The sequence below is a fragment of the Panicum virgatum genome, chromosome 7K, assembly GCF_016808335.1.
Source record: "Panicum virgatum strain AP13 chromosome 7K, P.virgatum_v5, whole genome shotgun sequence".
NCBI lineage: Eukaryota > Viridiplantae > Streptophyta > Magnoliopsida > Poales > Poaceae > Panicum > Panicum virgatum.
The window spans coordinates 24543550-24566095 of record NC_053142.1 but is presented as its reverse complement, the minus strand read 5'-3'; the positions used below and the strand labels follow the sequence as shown (position 1 = coordinate 24566095).

General features: G+C 49.0%; 1 protein-coding gene across 1 annotated transcript; it reads right to left on the bottom strand.

Annotated features, from left to right (window-relative positions):
* Window positions 1–5940: 5940 nt before the first annotated feature.
* LOC120640592 (hevamine-A-like) lies at window positions 5941–7205 on the bottom strand. The gene has a single exon (XM_039916468.1). The coding sequence runs from the start codon at window positions 7149–7151 to the stop codon at window positions 6237–6239; it is 915 nt and encodes a 304-aa protein (XP_039772402.1). The 5' UTR covers window positions 7152–7205; the 3' UTR covers window positions 5941–6236.
* Window positions 7206–22546: the final 15341 nt, after the last annotated feature.

Below are 22546 nucleotides of genomic sequence, written 5' to 3'. Positions count from 1 at the left end.
CCTTACTGCAACTGCCCTTGTCACAAGAAGAAGGGCCCTGCGCCTCCGGCAACACTGCCTGCACCACCTGCAATGGGTGGATACTGCGGAGAAGGCTCAACGCAATTTGCTACGTGGGGGTACGGCTACTAGGACTACCTAGTGCTAGTGACATGCTGCATCGTTGTGTTTGTTGTGTTTTTTTTAAATTACCTAAGGCATGTTAGGTTAGTCCAGAATCTGTTTACCGTAGTTTGCAACGGGTTCTGCCATGCCACTGCATGTGTGATGTGTGTTCCATTATCATTGTATTATGATGTAAACTTGATGGTTCACATTATGTAATGCATTTCTTAGTTCTTATTTCTTATCATTATATTAATTAAATGTGTGCTTTTTAGTATTCTAGTGACATGAAAAGCTCTGAAAATATTAAGGACAAGTTCAAAGATTTCATAGATTCCCGGCTACAACTGCAAATTAATGGTAAAAGTTACAACACACAGAGTCAAGTTCTCAACTGAAAACATAAACAACTAATTGCAATGGCATGTGCACGCGACAAGGCAATTTCTTGTTGCATCTAAACCTACCGTGCCTTATGGAATGTAAAATGCCGGGATTACATGGTACTACTCTACTGAGTGCACCGAGGATATTTGCCCTTCCTAATTGCTTCGGGCCCGGCTTCCTTCGCACGGCGTGCCCTCTCTCGCTTTCTCTCTCTGTCAGCTTCACGTTCGGCCGCCGCCTTACGATCCACCTCCTCCATCCTCTTGCGGATCTCTTCTTGCTCTTTCTTGCGTTTCTCCTCTTGCTGTTCCTCGTGCTTCATTCGGCGCCAACATTCTGCAGCCCGCCTTGCTTGTTGTTCCACAAAGTCCTTTGCCTGCTGCGACTGCACGGTGTCGAACCACTGCATAAAATCACAAAGAGGCGGAGAAGACTTTGTCCAACAAAAGTTAGAATCATAACTCAATATTAGGTCACAAAGAAAAATAGCGTATGTTGTGCTGCTACCTTGGCCCGATCTTTGCCGTATCGCTTAGGTGGATCATATTCGTAGTTCTCACACATAAAGAACCTCATGCCGTAGTCATCTCCTAAAATCTCAGATTGCATGAACTTGCATAACGAACCACAGAAGCACATTGGCACATCAATTCCTTCAGGTACAGTGGCTACACACTTGCTCCACGAAATGTAGGTTGATCCTGACGAAGACATTGGCGCTATAGTGTGGTGCGCCAAATGACGAACAATGATTTAAATAATGCTCATATCGTATACCAAATCGATGCGTGAAAATATAGGTACTGTCATAATTCTATTGTCATATGCTGCAATATCAATAAGGTACTGTCATTATTCTATTCTAATGCATAATTAATTTAAAAACAAGTCTGTAATAGTACTCAAATTGTAATACTAAATGAGTGTTCTAAAACACCAAATCTAATTTAGCTAATCCGCTAATTAAATTAAATAGTTATACAATATCAACGGATTCATACGGAAGTTACCGGTAGATCACAAGTGCGGAATTCGGTAGAGCTTCGCCGCTTTCTTTCTCCTCACCCCTCTCTTTGTTCCTGAATTTTTAGGCTAAAATGACTAGGGAATGGCGGCCAGGTCTTATATAGGGGGGAGTGACCCTGTCGCCCCTGGGGGGGCGACAGGCCCCCCTTTCAATTTTTTTTCGGCCATGGACCTCGTTGCAAATTTGAAAAAAAAATTACATCTAGGGCCTGTCGCCCCCCATAGGGCGACCGTGGGGTATTTTTGAAATTTTTCAAAACAGACATATATTTTTGAAACTTTGTTTTTTAAAATATAAAAAAGAAAAAAGTCCCCTCTCTTCGGCCTGCCCCGCGCCGCGCGTCGCCCCCTCCCCGCATGGCCCGCTCCCCACCTCAGCCCAGCTAGCGCCGCTTCCGCAGACCCCGCGTTGCCCGCTCCCCACCGCTGACCAGCCGGTCCCACCTGTCACCCCTTTCTTCTCCGCCATCCCCGGCCGTGCAACGCCGCGTAGTGTCACCGCCGTGATCCCCGCGCCGCGCCTTCCATACCGGGCACGCGTGTCTAGGTTCAACCCGCCCTTCTTAACCGCAGCCGCACCCTCGACCTCCCCATCCTCCATGCCAGCCACGCCCGAACCCTAGCCACGCCTCCAGCTCTTCCTCGCCGGTGCAGAAGCTCTGCGCCACCACAGACCCTCCACTCCGCCGCACCCCGAGCCTCCACGACCCCCGCAATAGCTCCGCCTGAGCCCCAGGAGACTCCTCGAGCCCTCCTTCCCCGTCCTAGGCCCCTGCAGCACCGGAATTTCCAGCGGACACCATCTCAGGTGAACTCGCTGCGCCGCCGTTCTCCCTCGTCGCCGGTGGTTTCCCAGTTTCCCTGACCCCGTGTAATCTCTCACAGGATCTACACGGACCTCCCCAAGGGTTTTAAAGGCCGGATCCCCCACTCCAGTGACCCCGCCCTCGAGCTCCGCCCAGCGCCGCCGCCGGTCCTCGCCGTCGACGTGTCTGCGTTGTGACCCCGACCTTCCCGCACCGTCGGTAAACATTCCCAGGCCTCCCCGTCCCTGTTGCTCTAGTTTTTTCTGGCCCCTGGCGCACTCTAGGTGCCTTGGCATAGCATGCCAGCGATGCGCCGCCACCCACCGCCGTGCACCTTGCTCCGCCCCCCCCCCCGCAGCACCGCGCTAAACACTCTAGTGGATTATGCGTGCCGCACTCGAGCTGCACGGCCAAACTGCAGGCCAAACGAGCCGGTGTAGCCCCCAGACAGCTTACTCCGGTCGAGCGCTGCCGCGGAGCAGGGTCTCCGGTGACTCAACGCCGCCGCCCCCGAGCGACCCCAGCCCAGAGCCATGCAATCCCAGATCTGCGGTTCAGATCTGTTCGGCCCGAAGTCAACTAACCCAAATAATGGTCAGCGCCCGCTACTTTGCAAAAGAGACCCCGGCTTTCCTTAGATTCAACCCGCGGTCCAGTTGTACTCAAAAGTATTTCAATCCAAGCCCTGTTTTTTATGTTTAGACCCCTGAGCTTTTTAGATATAGAACCCGCCGTCCAGCTCTGGTAGTTTTACGTGTTAGACCCAAGATCTATGCATTAATTATGTTTTAGTCCCTGGTTTTTGTAGAAAACCCCAGAAACTCTGTTTTTCTTACAGTTAAGCCCCTGGACCTTGTTTTAGCTCTAGTTTTCACGTTCTAGCTCCGTTTTAGGCGTTCTTTATGTCCACGCGATCGTTGTAATGCGTAGAACAGTTCTAGCTTAGTTTTGTTTGTTGTTTTTATGTATTGTTGTACTATTTCTTAGTTTTTTCTATTGTTTGCATGTAAGTTTATATTGTGTATTGTTTTTGGCCATGTGTTCGTGACTAGACGTTGATCCATCTGAGGAGCCCCAGTACCAGTACTTGGAGCAGCCATCTCCAGATCAGTTTGAGTAGCAGGAATAATTTGAGGAAGGCAAGTATAACATGAACAACACCTATCACTTTTAAATACATTTTCATACTGCATTTTAATATTGTATGCCAATAAGGACTTTCCTAGCCACTTTATATCCTCTATATATATCCTTTGGGTTGCATTTTGGTTAGTTGTCCTAGGTGTCGCGGTATAACACACTTGGTCCTTTTTAATTAATTTGATTAATGGTATATGCAACTTAATTCTGGGAGTGGCTGTTTGAGTGGCTCACGTCTCGTTTAAAATTGGTTTTTCTAGAAACTTGGTTTAGGGGGCTCGCATAGTGTTATGAGCTAGCTACTCTCCATAAGGACCGTACGTCATTAGAGCGACAACCTGGGACAACCGCGCAACCACAAGACTGGAATGGGACGGTTTTGGCTTACTAATTAGGTCATTTTGGTTCGGGAGTAACTTACCGACGGGGCAGGAGGGGTGGTGAGCTTCAATGGTCCCTGCGCTACGAGGCTTGGTCTGTGTACCCCCTCGAGGTGAGCCCCATCGTTGCGGAGCCTGATTCCTTAGCGGTTATACCTTACCAACGTGATCCTTTGTAACGGCCTCGTAGTGAGTTTGCTAGTCATCTCACCTAAGGAAGTGTGATGAACAACTAGCGTAGCTCACGACTTGTGGGTAAAGATGTGCAACCTCTGCAGAGTGTAAAACTGGTATACTAGCCGTGCTCACGGTCATGAGCGGCCCAGATCCTCCTTTTGATTAGTGAGGTTACCTTGGTGGTTTTGTTTGGTTCCTAGTAGTTCATAATTAATTTTGATTAATTACTATATAACTGGGTTTATGGTAATTCATCCACTTGTAGTAATTAGTTTTAATAAAATTTTACCAAGACTTAAAAGCTAATGCAGTTAAGTCAGCCAACCTTAGAGCCTCATAGTTTGTGTTATACTTGTTGAGTACAAGTTGTGTACTCACACTTGCCTTCTCTACTCTTTTTCCTCTTGTCCATTTTTGGGGATACTCTACTGCTGCCCAGTTCCTGCCGACGCGAGGGAGTTCACCCGGAGTTACCTGGAGTACGAGGACTTCTAGGTGTTCGTCTCCCAGTCGACGTCCCTGTGGTGCCCTGCTTCCGAGAGTTTCTCGTATATGTTTTACGCTTCCGCATACTCTGTATCAGACATTTTGTCATTAATGTAATAAATAACATTCGTACTCGTTTTATTATATTTTTTACATGATATGTGCTGTGATATACTGTTCATTCTGTTGTATATACGTGTGACTTGATCCTGGCACGTATATGATTGCTCGGTTTATGTCCCTTTATAAACCGGGTGTTACAAGATGTGTTTCGAAGGGGGTCCCTGTCTGCCCTTATATATCGGGGGGAACAGGATTACATGGAAAGTCTTAGCCGAGTACAGTTGGAGTCCTACTACATCATGATCGGGTAGTATCTTTTGTACTGCAGCTAGTTCTACACTTATTCGGGTAGTTTACAAGAGAGGTAAGGTATATCCATGAGCTATCCCTTACTCTAGAATATTCTACGCCTGTGAGCAGTCCTGCTGCCCTAGGTCCGACAGGCACCGCATCACCCGTAGGTCTAGGAGCTGTGAAGAGACCACTTACAGGTCTAGTTGTTGGTCGAAATTGCTGAGAGTATTTTAGTCCCTTCAGCTCTTTACACATGTTCTAAGATGTCATCCTTAGATAATAAATTTGAAGTATATCACTACTGTGGAGCAGGGCTTTTCCAATGGCCTATTACCACCAGTTTAAACCAAACCGCTGGTGCCAGATTATTACCGCAGGTCTAAACGACTGCTAGATCGTGATGCAAACTTACCCTATATTATCTTTTCCTCTTGCTTTCTTTTTATTTTTCTCCCATCTTTCTCCTCTTGCCGCTCCACCCCTCCCCTCCCACACCACATCCTCTTCCATCCGCTGCCAGCCTCACCTCCCTTCTACTCCTGCACGCCACTTCCCTCCCCTCCCCCGCCGCCCCACCTTGCCGTGCAGCGACACGAAGCCTCCCCTCACCTCTCGCGCTAGCCCCTTCCGATCCCTTCCCTTCTCCATATGGAGGGGGCTTGGCCGGAGTAAGGAACTGTGGCTTCGGCTCACGGGGCCACAACCCAGCCAACGTGCGTGAGATGGTGGTGCCGCGAGCAGGGTGGGGGCGCGCCTCACGAGTGGTGGCTCGGCTAGTGTGGTGAGGCTGGTGCGACCAGCAAATCTGTACATGAGCGGGATGACGCACCTTGGGGGTGTTGGCGCGGCCAGCCAGGTGACGGCGCGGCGAGCAAGGCAGACATCCAGCAGGGCCTGCCCTGTTTTTTCTTTTCTTTTTCTATTTTACGACAATGGCATCACCACTGGTTCTAGACCCGATAGTGATGCCTCAATTCATCATCGTCGAGTTAAATCTAACATCCCCTAATCAAACGGGCTGTGATGGCCATTTTGAAGCGCCGGTGATGGGAAATAGTATCTCCAAATAACAAGCAGAAATAAACACATATAATCCCCATTTATTACACGACATACATAAATACTAAATACAAATGCTGGGAAGCACACACATAGTACTATACATGTGTGTAACCCTGCATACAAGATCGATACAAAGGCGCACAACTCGTGTGCCTCTTTTGTTATTGCTGCGCCATGCGTCCTGCACACGGCCCTAGTTATATATCTAGCAACGTAGGGGATCGATCGGACTCCGGTAGCAGGCAGCACACCGCTGGCGGCAGGTCGTCGACGGCGAGCTTTTAATTTGTTTCCATGACAATGACACGCATCAGACGGCGTGCTTGACGGCCCTGCTGTAGCCGGTCTGCAGGTCCCAGTACCTGCTCCACAGCATGATCCCGCCGTAGTTCCGCGACCGCTGCACGATCGGCAGCACCTTGGCCACCAGCGTCGCCGGCGGCACGTACCCGCTCCCGGCGGCGCGCGGAGCCGCTGGAAGGCCCAGGTACACCGAGCTCCGCGGCAGGCTCCCGGTCCACGTCCTCCACGCGCGGGTGAACGCCGCCACGTTGCCGGCGCGGTAGCTGCAGACGGGGTTGTTGTAGAACTGGACGTGCACGCGGTCGAAGAGCCCCGTCCGGAGCGCCTGCCCCAGCATCCGGTCCGGGAACGGGCACTGCGGCGCCGCCGTGACCCACACCTTCTTCTTCCCCTTGCTGCTGTAGCCCTTGAGGTACCTCGCGAGGTCGTCGTAGTGCTTGGACCCCCCGTGCTCGATGTCGAAGTCGACGCCGTCGAGCACCGCGTCGCCGAACGGCCGGGCCTGCTTGGAGCGGCCGCCGAGGTAGAGGTCCCAGATGTGGTCGGCGACGGCCTTGGCGTCGGCCTTGGAGGCGAGGGAGTAGTCGCCGAAGCCGCCGCCGATGGCGAGGAGGACGAGGATGTTCTTGGACTGGCAGTACTTGACGTCGGGGCCCACGGCGCTCCAGGAGTGGCCGGTGAGGTCGAGCTTGTAGCGCCCGCCGCCGAAGCGGGTGAGGAAGGAGAGGATGACGGTGGAGTAGAGGTTGCTCTCGCAGGCCTTGTGGAGGCTGCCCTCGCTGGCCGTCTGGCCCCAGTACACCGTGATCCGCCCGGTCCTGCCCGCCGCCACAGCGGTGCCGACCGACGACGAGAGGAGCACCAGGCAGCAGGCGGCGGCCGCCATGGCCAGGCGAGCTGCTGCCATCGTCTTACCCATCATCGATCTAGAGCTTTGCTTTGCTGCTGTGCGCTTGAATTGGTGTTGCACTACTGTTGTGTTGGGGTACATGCATGGTGTGTTGAAGCATTTATAGTGAGCTGGAGATCGACCTGGTTTAGTTTCTTGCTACTGAAGCGATTGGGTGTGACTTGTCATTACGCGTTGAATCTAAGCAAGATTGTACAATGGTATTAGTTCAGATCATGTGATAAGCTTGATTATGTTGGGGTCAACGGGACGGAGTCCAAGACAACGTGCCAGTGGGCTGATTTGCAGGGCAAGCTAATTCCACGGCCGGCGTAAGGATAAACAATTGTCAATATTCTGCTCTCTTACAAAATCAGTTTGCTTCGCATGTAGGCGTTGATTTGGATGAGATAGAATCATGTACATGTCCATTTGAAGTTCTAAATGCATTGTCATGTAGAGACGCGCGGCCCCCGTTTTCAGGACCAAGTCAACCGCCAATTGCCTCAAAGAGTAGATCACCTCAGCTAGCTGAACCCCATTCAGATACCACCAACTTGTGTTACACAGGCCAAGCTCCTACTCCACATCAGAAGATCACACAGATTGCTATGTACCGTATTGTTGATGTTGACAAGCAACATTAGTACCAGAAAATAAATATCTAGTAAACCTCATTAGACAACATGATAGATTTGGCAAACGTTGCCAGGTATAGAAGAAGAATAAAGACTATGATAGAATAAAGACAATGATAGGCGTGGAAGACCTATTCTACAAAATCCATAAAATTTTCTGCATAAAATAAATAAATAAATAATTCAAATTTGAAGTGTCCGCAAAGATTGCATGCGAAGCAACTTCTGGCCATACAAAGAAGCAAGCGCCATACAGAGGACAAGCACTGCAGAAGCATTGCATGGATAAAGTCTGTACTCTGCATGCACCGTCTTGAAGATTCTGCATGAGAACTTGTTCCAAGATGTATGCTTTAGCAAGCAACTCTAGTTAAGGTCATGCAAAGCAAGATAACACCGTGCAGAAGAAATCAGCGCCATACCGATGAAGTCTGCACCATGCCACGGAACGATAAGCTCGACAATGAAGATAACAAACAGCGAAGACCTCAGCGCTCTTCGCAGCACTATATAAGGAGGGCATGCTTCACAAAACGTAGGCATCGGTAGGAGAAGTCAGAACCTCCAAGAGCGAAGTTCTTGCGAGAGCACCTAAACCCAATAAAATTCCTTGTACCATCCCTGTAAGATAGCCACCAAATCTGTTGTAAAATACCTACCGTAAGGTAATCTTTCCCTTCTTTGTTCTAATAATTTGGGGGTTTTCCGAAAGGGAAAACCATATGTATGCTTGTTTGTTTAATAAAGTAGTTCTCCTTTAATTTTTCTGTATCTGCTGGTCTGGTTGTGCGCTTTAAGTCTCTGTGCTAGGGACCCTATAGGAGAAAGTTTTATGGTAGTTCTCGTTTGAAGCTGTGTCTGGCAGTTGAGAGAACGTCATAGCCCTAGAGAAGTGTTCTCTTCGGGTGGAACTGTCTGGGGAGACGACAAGATTTTAAACCACATAGGCACGATGGTAGATATCTCGGGAAGGGAGGCTATTTATTAAATACAAACTTGCGATAAATATGGTGAGTACCGGGTAGGATATTACAATAATAAAGTACAGCGGCTAACACGTTGGTTTCGCCAACCCGAAAGATCCTGCAATACATATTAAACTAATCAACTCGTGAGCATATAAAACAAAATCTTCAATAATCACAAAAGGACAAAAATTAGTCACCGCATAAATAAATACACAAGCCACATATTTAAATCAAAATATCTAAAGCATATAAGATAAGAATTCTAATCTAAATATTCCATGCATTTGAGAGAGAGAGGGGGGAGAGAGAGCTCCAATGGTGGGGAGGTGTATCCGAGGCCCGACACCACAGGTGTGGGCGCTAGGGTGCGGCGGCGAGAGGGGCGGAGGCATGGCAGTGGCAAGATAGAGAGCGCAAGAGAGGAAGGACGCCACGAGGCGCGCATGGAGGAGGCAGGGGTGGCGAGTACGGGCCTGGTGCGCGGTCACGCTGCGCGCGCGGAGGTGGAGGTGAGGGCGGCAAGCGCCGGCCTGCTTTTGCACGCGGGGAGAACAAGGCGGGGGCGGCGAGCTCCGGCCAGATGCATGGCCGGAGAGAAGCGGCCGAGCTGCTGGCGAGAGAAAGAGAGGAGGACGGTGCGGGCAGAGAAGGCGGCGGCCGGAGTCGCGGCCGGCGAGTGGCGGCCGGCCTGCTTGCGCGAGCAAGAGATAGGGCAAAGACAGAGGAGGAAGAGGGCGGTGCGCGGCATATGGCAATTAGGTCGATGCAGAACACAAGGCCGCCGCAGCGGCGTCGTAGGCTATAGCGCCGAGCTAGCTGCCACGGCACTAGCTCAGCCACGGGACAAACAGCTCGACGCCAGGACCTATGGCGCCGAGACATGTTACCTGGTCGCCATGGGTGGTGGCGCCGACCCTCTAGATCCAGAAACACAAATCATTTTTCTAAGGATCTAAATATGAAACTTTTTCGTGAAAAGGATCAAAATGTAAAAAGTATGGGGGAGAGAGGTGAGAGAGAGGCAGAGGGTTAGGGTTTGGGGGTGCGGGAGGGGGTTATTGGAAAAGTGCCTAGGAGGTGTGTTTTTGTAAAAATGGCAGCATTGTCAAATTTCTTCTTATTCTCGTGAAAAAAACATTAGTTTGAGGGTCTGAGTGAAAACTATATGAATGTGGGTGTTGTGCTACCCGGGCAGGCTAGGTTTATCTGCTATTGTTAGGAAACTAGAGGGCTTTTTAACAAAATTGCCGGATTCACGGCTGAACCCCACGCGTCACCTGTCGGCTTGTCGCCTTCTTCCCGTGGAATGCGGCGGGGAGGGAAAGGGGAGTAACTTTTAATCACTCCGGTTTCTGTATTTCGGTGCGTTCCCATCTATTTTCAGGACTTGTGTGGTCGGCGCTCGGTGCATCTGGCGCAACGGAACGAGATTGGAGTGTGAGAGCATTTGCAAAAGATCTGAGAGGAGGTTCTCAAAGCTTTATTTGCTCATCAGATTGTAACGAACTTCCATTCAGGAAAAGCTGCAAAGCCGAAGACCTTTTCATTGGACCACCGTCTCAGCAACTATATAATATACCAGTCCATCGTTGCAGTTAGATGCTAAAAAAATTAAAATGGAGAGCATGCACCGATAAGCAAAACATTATGCGACAGTACTCGGCAGTGTGGTTCCCGCGTATAGGTAGTAATGGATTATAACCCTAATGTTCTCTTCAAAATCAAACTTAACTCTTACATATTTTTAGCTTAAAGTTGTATAAGATATGAGCCCGATTCTATTTCTACATTGTCAGAAACAAATGATTACCACGTTGAAAACAGGAATACGTAGGTAATTAACCCATTGGCATAACTAGCTCGTTGACATTGGCAGCTGGCTAGTTTCACTAGAGCTACCCGGCCACCGCTGTAAAAGATAATAATCCAATGCAAATTTCTGTAGTCAAGCTCACCAAAATATTTTCTTTGATATTTAGCAACTCTACTTGGGTTGCCACGCTGTGCATGAGCGAGATGCGACAAAGCATTGCTCAATTAATGGGAGTTGCATGCACGACTAAACCAACCACTCCCTGCAAATAATCAGCAACCTCTGATCCACCATGGTCATGGCGGTCATTTGCTGCCAGTTCTGATCCACCACTACTACAAATACAATTTGTAGCAGCATCCCGTTTTCTTTTAGAGGCGGGTTAAAATGTAACTCGTTGCTACAAAGAGAGCAGAACTACTGTTGCAGCCGATCCGCTTCTAAAAATGCATTTCTAGGGGGCAGGTGATAGTGTCCCCAATCCCCATCCCTGAAAATACCACCATTTTTAGGTGCCAGAGATAACATGACCCGCCCTAAAAATGCAAATGGTTGCACGCCAAAATAATTTATTACTTTTTCATATGATCTCAGATGAAGTCAAACTTTATATCAAAATTGTAAAGAATGACGAGATCTAAAACTTTGTAGTTGATAAATTTTCATTTGAGATAATTTAATGGTCCAAAAAATTATTATAAATTCTCTAATAGTTATAACTATATATTATCTCATATAACTCAAGTCATACTTTGAGGTTTCGACAATTTTAACATTTATATACACTGAAATATACTTGTTATATTTTTTTTATTAGTTTATAATAATGATACTATAGAAGTTTCACTTTTTTATTTGTTTTCCTATATGTAAAGATTTAAATGAATTTTTGAATGAAATAGAAAAATACTTTTAGGGGCGGGCGGTGGCATCGCCTGCCCTTAGAAACGGATTTGTAGGGACAGGTGACGGCGTCACCTGCCCCTACAAATCAATTGTAGAGTTAATATAAAAGAATATCATGCCCCAAGGAGTCACAATGACTGTGTGTTGTGGTGGTAAGTAAGTTATGTGTGAGGTTTAGGTAGGCGGTTTGAATCCCAGTTTATGCAAGTGTGCATATCTCGTCAAAACAAATTGTACCTCAATAGGAGAAGGGCTTGTGGTGGTGGTCAGTTAGCAGAGATATTTTTTCCTTTTTACTTTGTTGTTATTGAGTTTTTTTCTGTTTTTTTATATTCTAGCAAATCGATTTGTAGGGAGGGTGAGCCCATGACCCGTCCCTACAAATACATTTGTAGGAGCGGGCACGTTACCTGCCCCTACAAATCAATTTTTACCTATGAGAATTAGGGGCAGATATCGTACCTAACGCTAAAAATATGTTTTTACCCGCACCTAGTTAGCAGAGATAGTTTTTCTTTTTCTTTTTCTATTTTTAGTTTTTTTATTTTTTCTTATGTTCTAGAAAATCGAGTACGGGCGGGTGAGCCCATGACCCGTTCCTATAGATGCATTTGTAGGGGCGGGCATGTTACCTGCCCCTACAAATCGATTTTTAGGTACGAGAACTAGAGGCGGGCATCGCACCCGCCCCTAAAAATACGTTTTTACCCGCCTCTAAATTGCTTTTTGTAGTAGTACTAGCGAACTAGCTCGTTTAAACCAAACCGGGTCGTAATACGAACTTGGGGTGATAGATTCGACAGCCATCACTACCGAAAACTGGTAATTCGCCGTGTGCCTAAGAGTTCGCCATGCGCAAACCATCGGGCACATGGCGAAGAGAGCCTTCTTCGTGGGCCAAAAACAGAACACACAGCCAAAATAAAGCCCACGACGGAAGGATGCTTCGCCGTGTGCCCTAACCTCGGTACACGGCAAAATGATTCTTTGCCGTGTGCCACAGATCAGCACACGGCAAAGATAGGGCCACGTGGCCAGAGCATCACGGTCGGTCAACGCCGTCACATTTTGCCGTGTGCCTCCGTTAGGCACACGGCGAATTTACATCTATACCGTGTGCCACATGGAGGCACACGGCAAACATAGCGCCACGTGGCCCGTCGATCACGGCCGGTCGACATCGTCATATTTTGCTGTGTGGCCAGGTTTGGGCACACGGCAAAATTTATATGTTTGTCATGTGCTAAGATCTGTGGCACACGGTAAAGAATATTTGCCGTGTGTCCTAGATCGGACACACGGCAAACTCCCGCGCACTTATTAACTCTCTGACTCACTGACGCTCTCTCTGGTCTCTCTCACTCTCTCGCTCACTCGCCCCCGCCCCGCCGGACGCCCCGGCCCGCCGCCGCCCCTGTGCGCCGGCCCGGGCCGGCCCCGCCCTGCCGCCGCTACGTGGCGCGCAGCGCCGTCCCGCTGCCGCCCCGGCACCGCGCCGCCACCGCGGCCTTGCCCCGGCCCCGCCTCGCCGGTTTGGCACCGCCCCGCCGCCGCCCCTGCGCATCGGCCCGGCCCCGCCCTGCTGCTGTTGCTTGGCGCGCAGCACCGTCGACCTGCAGGAGCCGCCCTTGCTGGAGGTCCCGCGCCTCCCGCCGTCACTGCTAGAGCCCGCGTGAGGAGGTCCCGCATCGCCCGTCCCTGCTGGAGAGCCGCCCGCCGCTGTCTCCTGCGCTTGACCTCCGGCGCCATCCGCAGCCCCTCCTGCCACGCCATCTCGCGAGGAGGTCCAGCGCCGCCAGGCCCAAGCTCTCGTACTGCCGCACCACCGTCACCATCCGCGGTACGCATCAATCTCTCTCCCCATTGTTTTCTGAACTAAATTTGTTTTATGATTTCAATTGCTGAATAATTGCATAACAAGGACAAATGCAAAGCGCCACAAAGACACATGCAAGCACCGTAGGAAGCCCATGACACAATATAGCTGTAAAGTCGTATATTTAAGCATTCCTATGCCATCCAGCATAGCTAGGCAAACAAAAGTCCAGATCCAAGATGGAAGATTTAGAGGGTAAATGCAAAACAAATAAAATGACTAATCTCTGAATCGAGATATATTAGAAATTGTCCTTACAGATACGAGGAGGATAAAATACGGCAACAAATTAAGAAGATAGAAATGACTATATAGTCCCACAAGCAGTAAGCAAGGTGATACTGAATCACTGAACTTGCTTCCACAACAAAACTATATATTTAGACTTCATAGATTCAGAAGAAAGGGGGTGAAACAAACTAGTGAAATACAACAGCAAGCTTCAGTATTTAATTTCACATTTTTCAAGTGTACAGATGCTTTACCTAATAGGATTGCTTAGAAATTCGGCTTCTACATGTAGTTCCATTTTTTTTAAATACTGTCATGCAGTTCCATTTCTTTTAAAACTGTCATGCAGTTCCATTATACACAACTCCAATAATTAATTTGTGCCAGTTATTCTCCCAACTCAGTTATTTTGTTCTTAGGACTCAGTTATCCTTGTCTGACCACTCAGTTATTCTGGTATGCAGCCTCAGCTATCCCCCCTCCCATGCGCCTCCTCTAAATCCAAGACCGCGGGGAAGCCACCTCCACCACCTCCTCCACATCGGGCGAATCCGGTACCCCAGATCTGTACATGCATTTCTAATCATCGCATTCTATCTACAACAATATTAGCAAACCCAGATCCACATGTGAAATTTGTCTACGTTTGCTTTAGTGGAGTCATTCAAATATCAAAGTTCTCACCAAATCCTATGACATTACGGAAGAAGTTCTCCAAGATGATTAGCTGGTTAGTTGGGTGTCTGCCCTGTAGCAACTGTGCGACCCATGTCAGCTGCTTCTCCAGCACCAACCATGACAACTCCGTCGTCACCATCAACAACTATGGCAATACTCCAAGGGAAGGAGAAAGTAGTGGTCACGGTAGCCAGTTGGAAGGAGGAAGTCAAGGTCGCGGTAGCCAGCAAGATGCTTTGCTGGATCTTATATCGATGTAATTGCTGGAAAGGTCTTGTGAGATGGATTTTTGTTGCCTGATCTGTATGCATGTACATCTAGAGTATCGGTTTGCATGCTACAGAGTATGTGATTTGTTATGGACTTGTTTGGTGATACTTGTGAGCTTGGTGGTGGACTTGGTTTGATTTGTGGACTTGTGATGATATCTGTGTACTATATGTGTGATATGTGGACTTGTTTGGTGATATATGTGATATTTGAGACATTTGTGTGATATATGTGATATTTGAGCGATATGTGTGATATATGAGGTGTTTGATTTGCAGGAGCTGAAACTAAAAACAAAAATAAAATTGAATTTTAGACATCTTTGCCGAGTGTTTTGGCTAAAACACTCGGCAAATAGGCCCTTTGCCAAGTGTTTTGGCCAAAACACTCGGCAAATCTGGGTGGCGAGTGCCATCACTTTGAATTTTTTTTATTTTAATCCTTTTTAATCTAATATTTTATAAATAACCCGTACCGATCTAAATTTGCGAAAACTAGCCCTTGTGGTCGATGGGTGTGCGTGGCTCGACTCTTTGCTGAGTCCCGCCAAGCCTCGTGGCGCGACCATTCAGCTGGTCCCGCCAAGTTTATTGGCGCGACTCTTAATATAGTCATGCCGCGGAATTTGGCGTGACTAGTTGGTGCCATTTTGGCCCACGGCAAAACTGGTCGATGTCTGTGCGTGGCGCGACTCTTTAACGAGTCACGCCACACCACGTGGCGCGACTCTTAACGCAGTCACGCCGTGGAATTTGGCATGACTACTTGGTGCCATTTTGGCCCACGGCAAAACTGGTCGATGGGTGTGCGTGGCGCGACTCTTTACTGAGTCACGCCACCCCACGTGGCGCGACTCTTAACGCAGTCACGCCGTGGAACTTGGCGTGACTAGTTGGTGCCATTTTGGCCTAAGGCAAAACTGGTCGATGGCTGTGTGTGGCGCGACTCTTTACTGAGTCCCGCCAAGCTACTCGGCGCGACTCAGTAAAGAGTCACGCCACACGCAACCACTGACCAGATCTGCCGTGGGCATATTTTGTGCCAACTGGTCACGCCAAGTAAAATGGCGCGACTCCTCGATGAACAAATATTTAGTGAAATATTTCACATTCATTAACACAGAAATAACATAAACACATACTCCAATTCATTGTCACTTTTTTTTCAAAATAAACCACCAAAGTGACTATCCACAACCACGCTACCAAATGGCTGAACATGTCTAGAATAAAATCTGCTGATAATCTTACAACATTCCACAATAGAAGTTGCAACTAAAATGGCGCGACTCCTCGATGACCCAAGCATCCAGCCGCAATAGCAAAATAGAAGCATCCTCACCAAAGTTGTTGATATCGGAGGTCACAAGCAAAAGATATCAACCACACTAATACAAGAGGTCCAGTGACAAACTAAATTTAGGCAACATTTGATTCAACAGTACATCGATGTTAACCAACATGTTTCCATCTAAGTTACATAGTTCCATCTACATCTACTCATACTTCACTCATACCCAACATGCTTGTGGAGGCTACCAAGCCTTGTTCAAAAATACCTAGTACCATGCTAGTCGTGGGACGCATGTGGGGTGAAAGGTTTCTTGGGACGACGAGGGCGACCCGGCTTAGTTGCTAGGATGTTAGCGCTCCCGACATCAGTGTGATCCCGTGCCCGTGCCCTTGTCCGCCTGTTATCGCCATAAATTAACAGGATTAATTTATGTGCCGAAAGCAAGATGGGCTTAAAGCAGAAGATTTAAGAAGACTTGTAAATCGGCTCCTGCGTGAGCATTTGGGCCACATGGGCCATGTATCTTAGATTTAGTTTAAGATTAGAGATAGAGTCCGGTCGGGATAAGATTAGTTTAGATTGTTTCCCAAGTCTCCAGACTATAAATATGTACCCTATGTTATTCATGAAGGGAGAGCGTCATCACGTTTCACAAACAACAATCTCGGCGCATCGCCACCCCTAATCTTAGGGTTTCGTCCAAGTAAGCGCCATGCTGCCCTGATCGCTTCTTGCGATCAGGGCAACGTTGTTCTTGCTTTTACCTTGGTATTACTCGTACTGAAGTGTTTTTGATGGCGAGTAATACTTGTTATCCTAATGTTCGTAGCATGGCTTTTGGTGGATTTGTTGTGCTTCGTTGCCTATCATCTACGAATATCACGTTGTCTCTGTGCAGTCACGTTTCAATCTTATGCTAGTTCTTGTCGCATAGAATTAGTTACACAGAGACAATGCCCTGCTTCTTTTATGTCTAGTAGATCTAATCTGTTATGGTTTGCTCTTATCTCTAAGAGTTGGCGTAATATCTGTTAGATTAGGCCTTGCAAACGGGTTGGATGATCCGGTGGCATACTAGATGCTATATCTTAGCCTTAATAGGGATTGTTCCGGGAATCGGCTCTCGCTAGTTCTTAGGCCTCTGTTTTGGGTTTTGGTTTAGTTATCTGTTACGTTCATTAGGCCCAGTCACGTGTAGGATGTTCCGATCTAGCAGTGAAGCTTTTACCATCGTGGATTGGATTGACTAGATTTAATTGAAGCAGTTTTACAGTTATTTGCTTTATTCATCAACAACCGGATAGATGCAGATCCAATCTGACACCTGGACTCGATCGGCTCTTTAAAGCCGATGCAAGAGTCGTCCCGGGGAGCCGACCACAGCTCAGACTTATGTTTACACGTGTCTTTGTACGCAGGAAACTGTTTGGAGCACGTTCGCACCCTCCTGATTGGGTATAGGTCAGGTGGCACGCCCGGCTTTCCACGGAACTTCCGGGCGCGTGACGGAATTGCGGGCCGTCAACGAGGGAGCAGTGCCTGCCAGCTCCCCGGCGACCTCCCGGCTCTTCGTGTTGCCTGTCGCTGCTCGCCGGTGGGTTTCGACCGACAACACATTCTGGCACACCCGGTGGGACCCTTCTCGCGGCAACAATGTCTGGAGCTCAAGATCAAGAACGCGCTCCCAAGCCCATCACGTATGAAGAGCTCCCTCCTGAACACAAGAAGAAGTATGATGAGATCAAAGCTCTGCAGGAAGCCGATCTCATCGGCTCTTTTGAGAGGACCCGCAACCATTGCATTAGGTGGAAGGGGTTCTCACCAGAAGTCGCTCTCGACAACGTAGATCTGTCTGTGCCATCAGAAGAGCGCACCAGAGCCCTACGCCAGGAGATGAACTACATGGTGGCCCATACGCTTCATCGGCACTCTCAGAGCCTGATGAACGAGCTCGAGCGCATGGCGCACCGCGTCATCCAGGAGATAATCAAGAACCAATACTCTCCATCGGGACCAACCCTGGGGAGTCATACAGAGGAAGCTACACTACATTCTAGGCCGCAATTGCCGTTCTCATTTGCGGCCCCAAGACCACAAAAATTGCCGATCTACGTCGTCCACAAGATCGGCGGTGATCCTGGAGAAGGCCAATTCCTCACCGAGCCGCCCAAGAAGATCCCGCACGGCTACACGTGCGCCTACATCCCTGACAGTGTCAATCCAACACGCTCGGTGCAGATGGCAAACCCAGGAGCTTCTGGAGTGGACGTAGAGAAACAAGCGTGGTTGGCAAAATACGCTACTGGGCCGAGTGCTAAGCCATCGGCCCCAGGAGTTCTTAGTGTGGAGCAGGTCAGTGCAATACTGAGAGACCAGTTCGGCATCCTGCCAAAGAGGAAAGCGATCGGCTATTGCAAGTTGTATCCAAGTGATTACGACTTGATTCTGTTGCCTCCCAAGTATCGGCTTCCTGAGTTCACCAAGTTCAATGGGTCAGAAGGAGCCAGCTCTATAGAGCACATGAGCCGATACTTAAGGAAGCTTGGGATGATCTCAGTGTCGGATCCGTTGAGGGTCCGGTTCTTCGTCCAATCTCTTACAGGCCCAGCTTTTAGATGGTACGCATCATTGGCTCCGGATTCGATTCGAACTTGGAGGCAGCTGGAAGATCAGTTCCATACCCAGTACCACTCGAAGGCTGCTGAAGCTGGGATTGCCGACCTCGCCCAAGTCAGGCAAAAGCGAGGAGAGACTGTGTCGGAATACATACATCGCTTCAGAGAAGTCAAGAACCGATGCTACTCATCGCGCATCGCAGAGAAGGAGGCAGTCGATTTGGCTGTTCTGGGACTCGCTAAGCCGATCAAGGATCTGGCTTTTCAGTTGGAGTTCACCTCTCTGGCACACATGGTACAGAAGCTTACGGCATATGAGCTTTACCACCCTGAGCTGTACTAGGACAAGTTCAAGCACCATGTAAACATGGCCCAGGCGGAAGAATCTGATGACTCTGGCGAGGAGCAAGAAGTGGCCGTGGCAGAGTGGACTCGGGGGGCAAATCCTGTCCCGTGCAAGTGGGTCAAGTAGCAGGGGCTTGTGAAGGGCTTCGACTTCGATGTGACCAAAGCAGAGCAGATATTTGATCTGCTCCTCAAAGAAAACAGCTGAAGCTCCCAGAGAATCACAAGCTACCAACGACCCAAGAACTGCAAGGAAGACTGTACTGCAAATGGCACCACTCGTTCACTCATGCCATGGGTGAATGCAAGGAGCTGCGTCATCAGATCCAATCGGCTATCGAGCAAGGCCGATTAATCCTGGCTCAACACACGATGAAGGTTGACACAAAGCCCTTCCCACAAGCTAATGTGGTGGAGCTATCAGATTTCGGACCCAAGGGCCAGAATTTGACATTCCAGATAAACATAGTGGGACCCATGCGCCGCCATGACAAGCAGAGGAGAGAGGCCGCTTTTGGCAAACGGCCGCAGGATGAACACAAGCTGGAACAGCAACATGTGACTGAAGAGCAAGTGCGTCATATCCGCAACCAGCTTCCAACTTCTAATCGGCTTCTGGAAAAGTACCTGTACCAGTACAAGTTGCGCCACCGATACGAATCGGAAGAGGATGAGTACGAGCACCGCGCATGAAGGACACTGGGGAGACGCCAGGCTATACGCAACCACTGGCACTGCCCGTTCTTCAGGTACTATTGGAATTCCGGCATGAGCCGATTGCCTACTATAGATGATTGCTTGGAGTGCAGGCCTCGAGGATGCCAGCAGGATGAAACATCGGTGTTCCAGCGCTTAGGGCCCAGAACACGTCATGATGACCGTGTGAGGCGGCCATCCAGGGGTGATTCCGAGCCACAAGAAGAAGACAGGTACCATCGCCCATGCTGGTGTCCTCACGGGCTTAATCGCTCGCAGAAGCGCAGAGTGCAGCGCTTGCGCAATCTGGAAGAGGCAGAAGCGAAGTACCTCGATGTGCTGAGGAAGGCGCGTCCGGATCTCGCGGAGCAAGTCAGGCGACCGCGAAAGGAGGAAAGGTGCCCTCCAAGAAAAGAGTGGCGCCCCAAGCAGACAAAAGCCGATGAGAAGCCATCGGCTGATATGAACATGGTGTTCGTGCTCCCATCGGAGTTTCGGGCACCCCAACCGGAGGATTTGCCCAACGCGCAGCTGGATCTCGGCCCACAGCCAACCATCTTCGAGAAACCAAAGGAAAAAAGCTACAAACATTTGAAGGGGATATATCTCAAGGGCTTCATCAATGGCAAACCCGTTAACAGGATGTTGGTTGACACTGGTGTTGCAGTCAACCTGATGCCGTACTCTGTGCTGCGCCGATTGGGTCGCTCTTCTGCCGACCTGATCAAAACCAATGTAATGCTCAATGACTTCAACGGACAACCATCAGAGGTAATGAGGGTTCTTAATATGGAGTTGACAGTGGGCCGCAAGATGATCCCGACTTCGTTCTTCATCGTCAACAACAAAAGTACATACACAGTATTGCTTGGGAGGGATTGGATCCACACCAACTATTGTATCCCTTCCACAATGCATCAGTATCTAGTCCAATGGGATGGCGATGAAGTGGAGGTGGTCCATGCAGATGACTCCAGCGAGGTCTCGCTCGCAGACATGAACGCTTGGGATGCGGATGGGCAAGAGCCGATCTCAGGGATCGCCCTGGAAGATTGTGATCGGATCGAAGCGACAAAAAATGGACTGAGGCTGGTCTTATCCACTGGCCTCACAGAGTAGATGCATCCTGGCATGCCACGGGATGTAATAGGAATAGAGAGGCCGGTCCCAGCGACCGGCCCCAAAAAATAGAAAAATGCTGTTTGGGTTCGAAATTCTTACATCATGTACATACGATGGCCTGCTCTGGCAGTTGGCCAATCATCGACTATTTGGTGTCGGATGATAATGGGAGTATAGAAGCGGCCAGCCCGTGCGGTTGGCCGAATAATTTTTCTTGTCATCTCCCTGTGTTTGCCGCTGATCTTGTGGATAACGAAGACTCACCTACGTTCGTAGCTGGTTTTTCAGACGACGGCAAGCGGGGATACGGGTTCACGTCAGCTGATGATTTGGAAGAGGTTGACATCGGTCCTGGGGATAAGCCACGGCCGACATTTATCAGCAAGAAGTTGGATCCTGTCTTGCGTGAGGAGATGATTGCACTGCTGAAAGAGTACCGGGACTGTTTTGCATGGGATTACACCGAGATGCCCTGTCTAGACAGAAGTATCGTCGAGCATCGGCTCCCGCTCAAGAAAGGGTTTCGGCCGTTTCAGCAACGAGCACGTCAGATGATGGCCGAAGTCCTAGAAGAAGTCAAGAAAGAAGTGGAGAAGATGCTGGATGCTGGGTTTATTAGACCGTGCCGATATGCAGAATGGATCTCTAGTGTGGTACCGGTGCAAAAGAAGGATGGCCGATGGCATGTCTGCGTCGATTTTAGAGATCTCAACAGAGCGACGCAAAAGGACGAATACCCGATGCCTGTTGCAGAGACATTGATCAATGCAGCTGCCGGCCACAAAATGATGAGTTTTATGGACGGTAATGCCGGCTACAACCAGATCTTCATGGCCCCGGAGGACGTGAACAAGACCGCATTTAGAGTACCAGGCGCGGTCGGCTTGTTCGAGTATTTGGTTATGACCTTTGGACTGAAAAATGCCGGTGCAACGTACCAACATGCCATGAATTATATTTTTTATGATCTCATAGGCAAACTGGTAGAGATCTATATTGATGATGTTGTGGTCAAGTCCAAATCAGCTGGGGGCACCTAGAAGATCTGCGCCAAGTTTTGGAACGGACTCGAAGGTTTGGGCTCAAAATGAACCCAAAGAAATGTACCTTTGGAGTATCGGCCGGTCAATTTCTGGGATTCCTGGTGCATGAGCGGGGAATCAAGAGCGGCCTGAAGAGTCAAGAAGATGTAAAGACGATGAAGCCACCTACTACGAAGAAAGAGTTGCAGAAGCTCATCGGTGAAAGTAACTTTGTCAGGCGATTTATTTTCTAATCTGTCTGGGTGCATCGAACCGTTTATGGGTTTAGTGAAGATCAAATCCGATGATGAGTTTCGCTGGGGGGCAGAACAACAGCAAGCTTTCGATGAAATCAAAGAATATTTGTCAAAGCCTCCAGTATTGGTTCCTCCTCAGCAAGATAGGCCGTTCTACGTGTACCTGTCCGTGGGTGACACTTCCATTGCTTCGGTGTTAGTCCAGAAGTACGACAGCCAGGAAAGGGTGGTTTTCTACCTCAGCAGGCGCATGTTAGACGCCGAGACCAGGTATCCTGAAATCGAGAAGTTTTGCCTTTTCTTATACTTTACATGTACAAAGCTTCGTCATATTTTGCTCTCGGCGGAAACAATTGTCATATGCAAATCAGATGTCATAAAGCACATGCTGTCGGCTCTTGTCCTGAAAGGCCGGCTTGGAAAATGGATGTTTGCATTGTCAGAGTTCGATATTTGGTATCAGCCTGCGAAAGTGGTCAAAGGACAAGCACTGGCGGATCTTGTTGCAGACAGGATCAGCACTGATATTGCTGCATTATTCATTCATGCTTGGGCTATGTTCTTTGACGGATCGGCTTGTGATGATGGATGCGGTGTGGGAATTTTGTTGGTCTCGCCTCGTGGGGCGACTTACTCCTTTTCCATCAGAATGACTGCCCCATGCACCAATAATTTGGTGGAATATGAAGCCGTTCGCA